This window comes from Atta colombica, unplaced genomic scaffold, assembly GCF_001594045.1.
Source record: "Atta colombica isolate Treedump-2 unplaced genomic scaffold, Acol1.0 scaffold2, whole genome shotgun sequence".
NCBI classification, from domain to species: domain Eukaryota; kingdom Metazoa; phylum Arthropoda; class Insecta; order Hymenoptera; family Formicidae; genus Atta; species Atta colombica.
Window position 1 is genome coordinate 150389 of NW_017259293.1, and position 13327 is coordinate 163715.

Consider the following 13327-nt stretch of genomic DNA (forward strand, 5'->3'; position numbering starts at 1 on the left):
TTCATTGTTTAAATAATTTAATCTTAAATTACTAAAAGATTGAATAATATTTTTTGCAATAAATTTATTAACAGTTTTTCAACATATTAAAATCTTTATGATGCCTGATTGAAGCATCAAATTATTAAAATTGCTTGTCAATTTAATTCGCGATTATTAGAATAGTTTAATTGCGTTTATAATCCGGAAAAATTCGACGCGCCGTTCGAAAGATTAATTCAAGATTTAATTATTTAATCAATAAAGATGCAGTTTCGAGCGTTATAGGCATTTTAATTTCTAGTAAATAATTAAATTTAAAATAATAAAAATATTTTTATATTAATAAAATTTTCAAAATATTAAGTTTTAAGGTCGGCGGCATGTACATGCCAAGAGCGGCGACACATGCTTCGTTCCAATTCCATGTTTAGTTGATGTTTAAAAATAATTTATTTTGGCACCTCAGTATGCAATGGCGCACTGCTTAGCGGTATATCTTAGCGATGGCGTTTTGCTTAGCAGTATATCTTAGCGATGGTGCTCTGCTTAGCGATATATCTTAACGATGTTGCTCGAGGTAGAAAGAGTAAGCGCGTTTACTATGGTAGTTTCAGTTTCAGATTTTTGTCAAATTCTGAGAGCACGCATATTGTAAGATACACTTGTAATAAATTTAGTTTTTTTTTTGCAAGGTAAACGTATTTTTGCTCTACAAAGAGGAAATATTTCCTTTTTGATTATGCCACATGGCAATTGAGAAAGAATGCATATAATACATAGAATAAGACTGCCCAAGAGTGCGCACTTTTTCTTTGAGGCTGTAACTTGTACAAGAACAGATTTGTACAGTAAAATGGTGTTTAAATTATTCCTTATACTTTAAATTAAAAATTTGTCACGTCAATTTAATACTATCATTTACTTTTCCAGGAGACTAATTCTACTAAAAAGGGAAAAATGCGAATTCTTGAAGTGTCTTCTCAAGAGTTTGCATTATAAAAAAAGTGTGATTTATGAGAAAAGTAATGTTAATTAAAGTAAAAATTTATTTTTCATTAAACAGACATGTTTATAAGTACTTGAGTGTATTTTTATAAACAGAGTTCATACAAGTAAATTTTCGATTGACGAACAATCCCACACGCACAAATCGATGGGCCCAAAATCAACAGCTCTGGCACTGGATCCAATTTTCACCGAATTTAAAATTTGAATAGAGACTGTTAATTAAAATTATATTGTATTACCCACGATCGATGTCTACCAATGCTGTTCATGTGTAAACTCTTGAACTGTTCTTAAATGCGAACTCTTTTAATATAATTATATAAAAATTATTATAGATATTAAGTAAATATATCTCTTAATATGAAGCAGAGATATGCACGCACACAATATAAAAAATATAGATTCACAAAGCAACAATTTGATGTAGAAAATTTATCCATGAAAAATATGCAAAGAAAATGGTAAAAATTATAAAATTTAAAATATCTTTTTTATTGCTGTAACGATCACAATGATTTTTTTATACAGATTGGCAAACTAATAAGGCATATTCTGTGTAAATTACATCTCTTATAATCTAATAGTTTCGTCGTAAAGTTCAATACAAAGTCTTGAGTGAGGCATATTCTTGGGCGGTCTTATCCTACGCAAGGAGATCACACGAGATTTTAACCAAAACAGTTAAATTTGTTATTCTTAGATACAATTGATTATAATAATACATACACAGACACTTGCTCAAAATTATCCGTTTATGATTTTTTTAATGTTATGTGATGCTATTACGGTACGCCATCTTATGACATATTATTACATTCTGCTATGTATGTATCAACTATGTATTTAATATCCATATATTTAAATATATTTGCTACATATTATATATGTATCATAATATATTTCGACTTGAATATGCACAATACATCTACTACATATTATATATGTATTGTTACATCCAAGCTCCGCATGGAGCTGAGGGGGGAACGCAACGGAAACCGAATTATTAGACCGATTTGGTCGTATCCAAGTGCCGGACCGCAAGGGAGCGTGAGGACTGTGAGGAAGAACCGACGCAAATCAGGAGGCATTTCGCTTCATCCTGCTTCTAACGAATGGAAGAAGTGGAAACCTCAACTCGTGCTCCGCTAAACAGGCACACGAGTCGGTCGTACTTTTAATTTAAAGGGCCCAAATTGGGTCAGTGTGCCGAGAGGGCGCACTTTAACGCCAATGTGCCGGTACGTTCGTATGCCCTGACTTTCGATCATGGTATTCATCCAAGTGAGGGAGAAGACGAAATGCAATCGGGGGAGAACTTACAATGAATATAAGGAGAGGTTTGTTAAATTGACAAAAGAGGATTTAATTTAACAGTACTATAATTGAAGTAATATTTGGTGATACATTTTCCGTAGGTATAAAAATACAATTCTTTGGTTCTTTATTCTGTAATATTTTTGAGTATAGATTTATGTATGTGTGAGTTTGTATATATGTGTGTACGTGGAAAGAGAGCGTGTAATACTGATGTTATTTTGTGTGAGAAGGATTTGGAAGGAGGAAGGGGGAATTAAAATTGTGTAGGTTCATATGGTTGGAAAAAAAGAGGATCAATGGAAATGAGAAATAGTATGGGAACTGAAAATAGGCAAGGGGATCCTGCGATAATTACTCGATCATTAGTGGAAGGAATAAAGTGAGACATGTATTCCAATAACTGATGGGCATTATGAAAGAGGAGAGGAAGGAGATTAGGGGGAAGTAAGCGTCAGGTTGAACAGGAGGAATTGAGGAGATGTGAGACGGAAAATTCCTCAATCGGAAGTGATGATATCACGGATGTGAAACAGGGGGAGGACGGGAAGAGGTCGGGAACATTGAAAAAGTCTGGGTACAAATCGAAGACAAGAGAGTAAAAAATATCTAATAGCGATGATATAAGGCTGGACACTGAACGATCGGAGTCTGTTCTTGAGCCGATGCCTGAATTAACGGAGATTGTTCTCTAGAGTTTTCCGCGATGTTAGTGCGGACACGCGGGCGGGTGGTGAGTCGGCGCACATTGTTAGTCTCCGCTAAGTGCCGGTGATGAGGGGCAGAAGAACTGCGTGAACGCATTAAAAATTTGGTCATCTTTGAAAAGGAACTACACAAGAAGAGGAGGGATCACAGTGTATTGTAGCGAAATCAAAACTTACCACTTGGCGATAACGATGAATAAGGTGCCCAAGAAACCCTCGAAGAGGGTGCCGTTGACTGTGGGATGCTGGCTCCGCTTTGTTAATTTTCCCGATTAGCCAGTACTGTTGATCTTAAGATGAGTATGGTTTGCTGATTCTACTGGAAAAAAAGGGCTTCGAGAATCGATAAAGCCTTTTTCAAAAGTCCCGACAACTATAGTTTCTCTAAGTTCAGAGAGAAAAATCACTCTGAGGGCTGCGGTTTTTATATTAATCGTCCCTGATTACTTCGATTTGGATTTGTGAAATACGATAGATTTCGTTAACTAGTAGTAGGATTTTTCTTTGCTCTTGGATTGATCAAGATCTTGGGGAGAGGAAAGGATGTTGATCGGAGTCTGTAGTGTGGAAAAGTGTTCTCCTAAATTTTATGACCTTAAAATTTATAGGAAAAAGTTCGTGCGTCAAGAAAGCGCAGCGTCGACACGAGATCACCCAGAATCTGCCCCTGAATGTCCCTTCTTAGATTTTGTGTTCACGGACTCGTGAGAATCGCGACTTAATCGTTAAAAAGTATCTTGACGCCAGTCTTATGGTTTCAATGATATATTTATTATTATTTTAGCCGTAGTCTTTTAGCCGTGTCCGAAAGGCACAAATTTGGTATCCTTTTGGTCTCATAGCTCGTGCACCGATTTTTAGTTTATCTCAGAGCGATTTATGAAGAGATACTGGATTCTTCAGTTTAGTTTTAGTGTGGGAAAAGAAAATTTTTAGTCTTCTCTAGGCTATAACACTCAACTTGTGCGTTATTCGAAGCTGTCTTTTTATTTCAACGAATTCCAGATCTCCATGAAAGAAAAGAATCGTGAGAGTCCGCTGAACGTAACAGTATTAAGTACATATTTTGATTTTTTCGTAATTCATTGCATGTATTTAATATGAAATTTATATTTGATATGAAATGAAACGTAATGTAAATGCAATATAGATGTATGTATTTAATATATATTTTCAATAAAAGAATGTGCGGAATATATTTTAAGTAAAAAGTAAGTTTTTTAAGTAAGAAAAAAGGATTATACGTTAATATGCTACGGTTATTAGGTCTATCCAAAGATGGAGCACGTTTATGTTACTTTGGTGTATTTGAAGTTTTTTCCCAAGCTCACAGTGCCTACAAAGTATTGCAAAAGCACTAAACAAAATGTATATAAGCGTTTTATTAGTGCTTTACGCGGGGTTCACAATAGAAGTTGTAGCGATCGTAAAGTCTTAAGTCGTAGAAAATTAATCGATCGCAGTCCATTATGAGAAGAATAATCGATTATAATTGATGAATTTTTTACAACTGAAAACCTTACGACTGCTATGACTTCTATTGTAGACCCAGTATTACAGACGCTGCTGTGCTACTTAATTGTAAAGTTAATAAATTTATAAAGTATCGCAAGTGATACGTCTAAAAAACGACTAAACAAGCTGACATTATTTGTCGTCATTTTTAGATTATTTTGTCGTCAAAATGATGATAAATAACGTCAGCTTGTTTGCAGAGTAAATGTCTCTTTTATACCAATTGTCAACGTTATACCAAATGTCAACGTTATTATGATGTAACAATAATGATGTCAATAAACTTTGACATAATCACATCATAGCGATGTCTAAATGATGTCATTAATAAGTAACTGGCGATGTTTACGAGCCGAAAAAAATGACATCAGTTTAACATATTTTTGCTAGGTTAGGTAATGATAATGACAAAACGATTTATTCGATCTCCATTCATTTATAACATAATATTTAACAAAAGTAAATCAGACTAAAACAAAATTATATACTGGTGTTTTTTAACCAAATTAGGAAATGATCATCATAAAATTATTTATTCTTTGTTGATCTTCATTTTATTATATTTATTTAATATTTAATATTAAATATTTAATATTGAATATTTAACAAAAGAAATTAAAATGGACTATATAATAAAAGGAATTGATGTTGTAATATTGCGATAAATTAATAACAATATTTTCGTAATATATAATAATAATTATGTAGGTACAATTTATTCGTATGTTCAATACATTCGAAGGTTTCTAATTTATAACTTTCTTCAGCGAGAATGATGCATAATAAGACAAATTAAGTAACACATATTTTCCGTGTTCAAACTCCTACATTATATTTTCTATAACCAGTTAATACGCTGGATAGTCAACGGATATTTTTATTTCAGGAGATCGTCGGAACTGGAAACGCTCAATAGATTTTTTTACATATGTAGATTTTGAAGCAGTAATATATATCTACATAATTGTTGGAATTTAAACGAAATGTGGTAAATTAAACAAAATTAATTAAATTGAAGTTAATGATGTTTATGGTAGTGTCAGTCGTGATATTCATTCACAATGAATAATATATGCTTCTTAATTAAATTAGAATTCTTATTATGCATCATTCTTGCTGAAGAAGGCTGGAAATTAGCTGAAACATTCGAATATATTGACCATAAGAATAAATTGTTTATGCGAAAATATTATTATAAATTTAATAAAGCATAATTATTACAGTGTCAATTCCTAATGGCCATTATAAACTACTTGATATTGTTTTAGTGTAAGAATTCTTATTTTAATTATTAACAAAAAGAGATTGGACGAAAGGAAATGAATTTTACACTGGTTTTTAAGCTAGAAAATGATAATAAAAAAGCGATTTGTTCATTCTCGATCTCTATTTGTTTATAATTTAATATTTAATACAAAAATTTGAATGTTATTCCCTAACTTAAAAATAATAACAGACATAAAAGAGCTCGAAGGAATAAATGCTGTTCAAGGTCGGTTTAATAATAAAATTAAATAAATATTATAGGAAAAATGAATGTATAAAAAATTTACCTATAATGGAAATTGCAAGCACATAATATAAATTACTAATCCAGTGTCTTGATAATAAAGATATCAAACAATTAAAGATTTTTTTAATCAAATTATAAAATAATAAATAAAATGTACAGTACTGAATAACGTGTCGACCATCGTCAAATAGTAAAATAAGATAATTCGTGAGAACTTACCGATCATTTAAAAGTCATTTTCAATGTCACTAATAAAAACAAACTAAGAGTTAAAATAATTCAAATATGCTTGATTTAGCATCCTGTGTCTGTTTTCAAGTTTATACTATTGTTCTGTTGTTTTATATTGATCATCTCTGATATCAAGCTCTTATTATAATTCCAATTCTTAGCCAATTATCCAATATTTTAACGTTTTCCCACCAGAAATCATGATTATGATGCAACCTATAATCTGTAATTATCGAATGTGTTGTTGTGTTTTTATTAATATGTGTGATCTGTGTTCAGAAATTCTCGTTTTCAATTGTCTCCCTGTTTGTCGGACATAAGTTTCATTACAGTTTTTACAAGAAATTTTATAGATGACGTTCTTCTTACAACTCGCGGGTAATGAATCTTATTGCTCCCTGATATAGTTACTCATGCGGTAACCTTATTAATGCTATAGAAGGATATAACAGAAATAGTGTCTTTGATGAAGTTTCTAAATTTTTCGGACAATGGGTCTACGTACGGAATTGTAAACCAAATTTTTAATTATTGTTTTTATTATTGTTATTACTGTTATTGTTGCTAGAGTGATGATTTATTCAGCTCAGCATCTCATTTTCGAGATCTTGCATAACTTCATCCGCGATTATTGGAGAAAGAGGTGATCCCATTAGTGTTCCAAAATTCTGTTTATATGTGATGTTATTGAAAGTGAAATGATTTGAATCAAGTACAAACTGGACAGTTCCCATGAATTCCTCTTTAGATATGTTACATTGAATTAAATTAAATTCGCATCTATTTTCTAAACTCTTAATTGCCAATTCTATAGGAATGTTTGTAAATAATGACATAACATCGAGAGAGATCAATATGAATTAATTTTCATTGAATTTATTGTTTTCTGACTAAATCAAAATTATCTATATGACAGATACGGGAATATTTTTAGTTATGCTGTTGTGTAGAAAAGTTGCAATTCTGTATAGAGACTGTTTATAGACAGTAATTCAGAGTGGATAATCCAATTTGTGAATCTTTGGAAGATCATGTATTCTGGGTAACATCATGTATTCTGGGTAAACTGTCGCTTACATTTAGAGATTTATAAGTATTATCAGAGATGAAACTAAAATCCTTCCATCTTGTGAAATAAGTAAGCAAAGTTTTCAGTTTATTATTGATCATGTTTAGGAGAGGCTTTTTGATTATTGAATATGTTTCAATATATATATATGCAGTAACCTTTTTATTTTTTAAAAGTATATCTGCTTATCCATGGCTATGATTACGTTGTCTTTGTCAGCTGATAAAAAAAATAGGATGATATTGTATAAACTTTTTAATAAGTTTATAAGCATCATTCCAACTATGTAATCCATATTGTAAACCGAATCTTTTATAAAAGAAAAAGATATTAAATTATTATAAGATTAAATTATTATAAAATAATAGTCCTGTTTCTATTGGGAGTACAAATTAGTTCGGTCCGCTTCTCTAAAGATAGCTCCAGCTGTTGTGAATGGTTCATGACAGATGATTTTGGCGGTTTTAGAGAGGTTAAACATCTGCTAATAATATTCAGTTTATATCGCTTTGAGTTTCAAAATAATGATTTTTACTTGATTTTTACTGTGTTTGAAATGTCGAATTTTGTGTTAATCAAGCAGTATTTGTGAGAAGTTTTGATTTTCTGCTTTAATTGGAAGAAAAATGCCGCTGAAGCCCATCGAATGCTTGTCGAAGTTTATGGTGACACTGCTACTGATAAATCATGTAGGGAATGGTTTCGACGTTTCAAGGATAGAGATTTCAGCGTTGAAGATAAGCCTCGCTCTGGAACAGCCAAAAAAATTCGAAGACAAAAAATTAGAGGCATTACTCGAAGAAGAGTCAAACGCAAGAGGAGTTTGCAGAATCATTGGGGGGGTAACTCAACAAGCCGTTTCTGTACGATCGAGAGCCATGGGAATGATTCAAAAACAAAGAAATTGTGTGTCTTATGAACTGAAACGAGAGACATTGAAAAGCGATTTTTCACTTGCGAACAGCTGATTCAAAGACAACAGAGAAAAGATTTTTTGCATCGGATTGTGACTGGAGATGAGAAGTGGATATTGTACGATCCCAAGAAGAAAAAATACTATGCTAAGCCCGGTCAATCGTTGCCATCGATCTCAACATCAACACCACGGCCAAACATTCATGGTTCGAAGATCATGCTCTGTATCTGGTGGGACCAAAAAGGTCTTGTTTATTATGAGCTGCTGAAACCTGGCGATTCTATTACGGGCGATCGGTATCGGCTACAATTGATTCGTTTGAGCCATGCATTGCGAGAAAAACGGCTGAAATACGAGCAAAAACATGATGAAGTTATTCTTCTTCATGACAACGCTCGGCCTCATGTCGCTAAAGTCGTAAAAGAATATTTGGAAACGCTCAAATGGGATGTTTTACTGCACCCGCCATATTCTCCGGACGTTGCTCCTTCTGATTATTGGTTGTTCCGAAAAATGCAGCACGATTTGGCAAATCATCAGTTCACTTTTTTCGCAGAAATCGATTGGCTCCAAAATTGGATCGCCTCCAAAGACGAGTCATTTTTTCGAGATGGAATTCGAAAATTGCCTGAGAGATGAGAAAAAGTAGTAGGCAGCGATGGACAATACTTTAATTGATCTGTTCATTCATTTTGTTTTGAAATAAATGCATTTTTGAACGGACCGAACTTAATTTGTACTCCCAATATTTAAAATATTTAATATTACTGATAGTCGCGACGTCAGGAAGAATTGTAAGATTTTTAAATAAAATGTACGTTATCTCACATTAATATGTTTTATATCCTGACCAGTAAGCATTTTAATAAATATATAGTAGATGGAGTTGAAAAAAGATTAATAACGATCTGATAGCTGTTTGAAAGCTATTTATAGATGTTAAGTATCGATCTGATAGCTGTGAAATATCAGTCTGGTAGCTGTTAAATATTAGTCTATATCTGTCAAATATTGGCCTGATTGTTCAATAGATATATATATTTAATTGCGCTTCAAGGTACGCGAAGCGCTACAAGTGATAAAAATGCTGAGGTGGAGTCTTTCGAGCGCGACATCTGCTCGTATACTTTTTGGTTGAGATATGTGACTTTACTCGAGGCATTGTACATTTTGTCACTAATATTTATTGTAATGATCTAATTATAACTGATGATCTAATTGCATTTGATAAATGCTGAAAGTTTATTCGTGAAATTGTTCGAACCTGATATACTTTTCGGTTGCTGATATAACGCATTAATCTGATTATAACTGATAAAAATGCTAATGTTTATTATATGAAAGTTTATCATTTGATCACGTGATATAGTTTTCGGCTGAGGTGTACTCTTTTGACTGAAACATTGTTCTTTTCCTTGAAATGGTATCCAACAAACATCTTTACTGTGAAATCTCGTACAGCGCTGTCAGTCATTTTCCAAATCAGTAAGTCAGTTAGGTAGCTGTTAGTAAGGCTTACAATAATGGAGTGTGTTAGTGATTTGTTTTTAGATGTTGTGTGCACGATACAAATACATTTATCACTATTGATAGATCTGACAAAATAACTGAATTACTTAATGTAAAATTACATAAAATATAAATTACATAATATAATAATAAATGTTGTTCATCATATGTCAAAATCTTTTTCCATTGACGTTAACATTGTAGATAAACGTCAATTGATTGGGAAAATTGTAAGTATATTTATATATAAGTAAGTTGATGTATATTAAGGTAGAACATTATGTGATAGTAAACTGCGATTCGGTAGAAGAAGTCTTGCTATCATCTACCATAGTACAAAGTCTCGATGTAGAATAGAGCGCGGCTAGTGTATGTTGTGACACTTTTTCTTTAAATTATTATAAATCTTGACACAATTATTGGTGAACTAATGGTGAATGCTTCAAAATATTGCATGTTCATCTGGTTTAATAATTGAGTACTTATAAATCCGTGATATATCTCGTGAACAATAAAAGATTAAATTAATTACATGGATAGGTAAGTGGGCATGTGGTGTATTTTTGAAGGATAAATTGAACCAATTATGAAAATAATTGTTTAATGAGATTACATATTATTACATATTACATATTATTAAAAACATGAAAGAAAGGATCGTGTATATGTTAATCAAATTTTTATTACAATACTTTCAACTTAAATATAATAATTTGTAATATTCTTTTTAAATGTTTTAATTAACAAAATCAGAAAAACTTAAATCCTAGCTCTTTATAATGATAATTAAACGTAAAATATGTATACTAGTTAACACCGAATAAAAACATTGATAAAAACGAATTTCATTTAAGCAGTTGAGCTTACCATATAATATTATTTATGAGATACTGACGCAACAAGTTCCATCGGTGGTATCGGTGTTAGTTGAAATATAAAATCTTGAATTACATGAATGCCATTCTTGAAAAAAATCTTAAATTACGCTAACAAGCAGCTGTATATTAATTACAGATATTGTACTATTTGGCAATGTCACAAGTAGTAAACCAAGGCAGATTCTAACTCACTAGATGGGGGGCTAGATGGGAGCATAGGGCGTCGAAGGAACTCGTAGGCGCGGAGAAGGAGGGGAAGGTCTCATTGGTATTTACACATCGGTATTTATCTATCAGCTATCGATATTTACACATGTGTGTAAACATAGGACCCCAGTCGATGGATTACATAAACATGACAAAATTTCACTATGCCTTTCGTATTTTTCACCGCCGTCCTCCCCAAAAATGATGAAAATCGATAACAAAGGCTTGCATATACTTACAGCATATATCTTACCACTTATTATCTCCTTTCCTCTTATGTTTCGTCATCTTTCCCATCACGTTGTCGCTCGCGAATAGACGGCGGTAATAAATCACCCTTAATTATTAACCAAATATATTTGTTATTTCTTATTAACAATAAGAAGTTACAAATATATTTGGTTAATTTCCAACTCTCGTAATCGTTGACAAAGTCACGACAACAATATCGATCAAAATGCATTACTTTAGCCTTGCACATGTCTCGATACGTTCTACGCGGGGCGTATTAATTACGCTAACTCTCGATGGCACAAGCTCACGCCACGTAAGAATGCTTTTCACAAATCGCTTGTATGTTCTTCTCGCACGCAAATATATTTTGTCATACGTTTTTTTAATGATTTAAATAGAGAGAACGCTGAATATTGTGATTATGACCTCTGTCTGCAATACCGTGGAGCATGAAGATGCTGGCGCATAATATGCGCTACGATAACAAGAAAGGAATGAATAATGTCGTACACCCAGATATATAATTTAAATATGCGTTTACATTTATATATAACGTAATTTTATAAGCTAGTATGTATAAGATTAAATCCGCTGTTTGCTCATAGGTGGCATTAGTGAGCATACAAAGTTATCCTGGGCACAAACTTTTTTTTAAATGTTTGACATCTGTCAACATTAACCAGTGCATCATCAGCAATTTCATACAACAACGTACATTTCTTCTTTCGTAATGTCTAGTTTTTTGCTAAAAAAAAGCATATGCGGGAAGCTTTGCTTTTCTGTTTCAATTTGAAGAAATCGGCTGCCGAATCGCATCGAATGCTTGTGGAGGCCTATGGCGACAATGCTTTATCGGAAACAACGTGCAAAGATTGATTTCGCCGGTTCAATGACGACAATTTTGATCTAAGTGACAAGAAGCGTGAAAATCGGCCCAGGAAGGAGAACTGTCAATTGCAGGCTCTTTTGGACGATACCCAATCGCAAAAAATGCTTGCCGAGTAATTGGGTGTTTCTCAAGCAGCCATTTCCATGCGGCTACATGCCATGGGAAAGATTCAAAAGATCGGAAAATGGGTACCGCATGAACTGAACGATAGGTAGATGGAGCGACGCCAAAACACATGCCAAATTCTGCTTGCCAGACAAAAAAGAAAGTTATTCCTGCATCAGACTGTGACAGGCAATGAAAAATAGATCTATTTTCATTTTCATTTCAGAATCCTAAACGCAAGAAATCTTGGATTGATCCCGCCCAACCATCAACATCTTCCTCAAGACCAAATCGCTTTGGACGGAAGACGATGCGTTTGATGGGATTAGGAGAGTGTCATCTACTACGAGTTGTTAAAACCTGGTGAAACTGTTAATGCTCACCGCTATCACCAATAACTGATCAAATTGCACCGTGCTCTGCGTGAAAAAAGGTTGCATTATCGGAAAAGACAAGCTAATTTTCCTTCACGACAACGCACACGTCAACAATAATCCAAAATTACTTGGAGACACTCAAGTGGGAAGTGCCTACCCCATCCCACTTACTCCTGGCACTTTCTGACTATCACCTGTTTTCATCGATGGGCCACACGCTCGCTGAGCGGCACTTCAATTCTTACGAAGACGTCCGAAAATGGCTTGATGAGTGGTTTGCCTCGAAAAATGAGGAATTTTTTTGGCGTGGTACACAAATTGCCCGAAAGATGGGAAAAATGTATAGTTAGCGAGGGCAAGTACTTTGAATAAATTTGTTTTTGCTTCCTAGGAAAAAAAATGTGTTTTTCTGACTAAAAAACAGATTTAAGCTTATACACCTGATCTTACATATATTTATAAGCAGACTTAATTTAATTTAATTTAATTTAATTAATTTCAAATCGAATTTTAAGCACTTTCTTCTGATTAATAATATAGTGTACATTTATTTTTCACACTATTTACGATATTATCACTAAATCATGGATCGATAATGAAAGTGCGATTGATTGCATGAATCGCTCATTATCTGCGCATCTTTTGATGAAAGCCTGCCACATTGCACGAGATAAAATTATGTTGTTACTTTGATTGTCGCCAATTATAATTTCCACAAAAGACGCAGGTCCCACAACGATTCCGACATCCAGGTATTTGTAAGCTGTAGGAGTCAAGTAGGAGTAAATCTTTTTCCTAATATACGAGCTGTATGACATTTATTACAAGAAGATACTCTGCAGAAAAAAGTATTGTAATATATATATATATATA

General features: G+C 33.0%; 1 protein-coding gene across 1 annotated transcript in view; it reads left to right on the top strand.

Moving 5' to 3' along the window:
- LOC108687085 overlaps positions 1 to 12339 on the top strand; it is a 128149-nt gene extending 115810 nt beyond the window's left edge. Inside the window, exon 7 of the mRNA XM_018192689.1 lies at positions 12304 to 12339. Coding sequence (XP_018048178.1) covers positions 12304 to 12305 — 2 coding nt within the window. The 3' untranslated portion in view covers positions 12306 to 12339. The remainder of the gene's footprint in view (positions 1 to 12303) is intronic.
- The last annotated feature ends 988 nt before the right edge of the window (positions 12340 to 13327 follow it).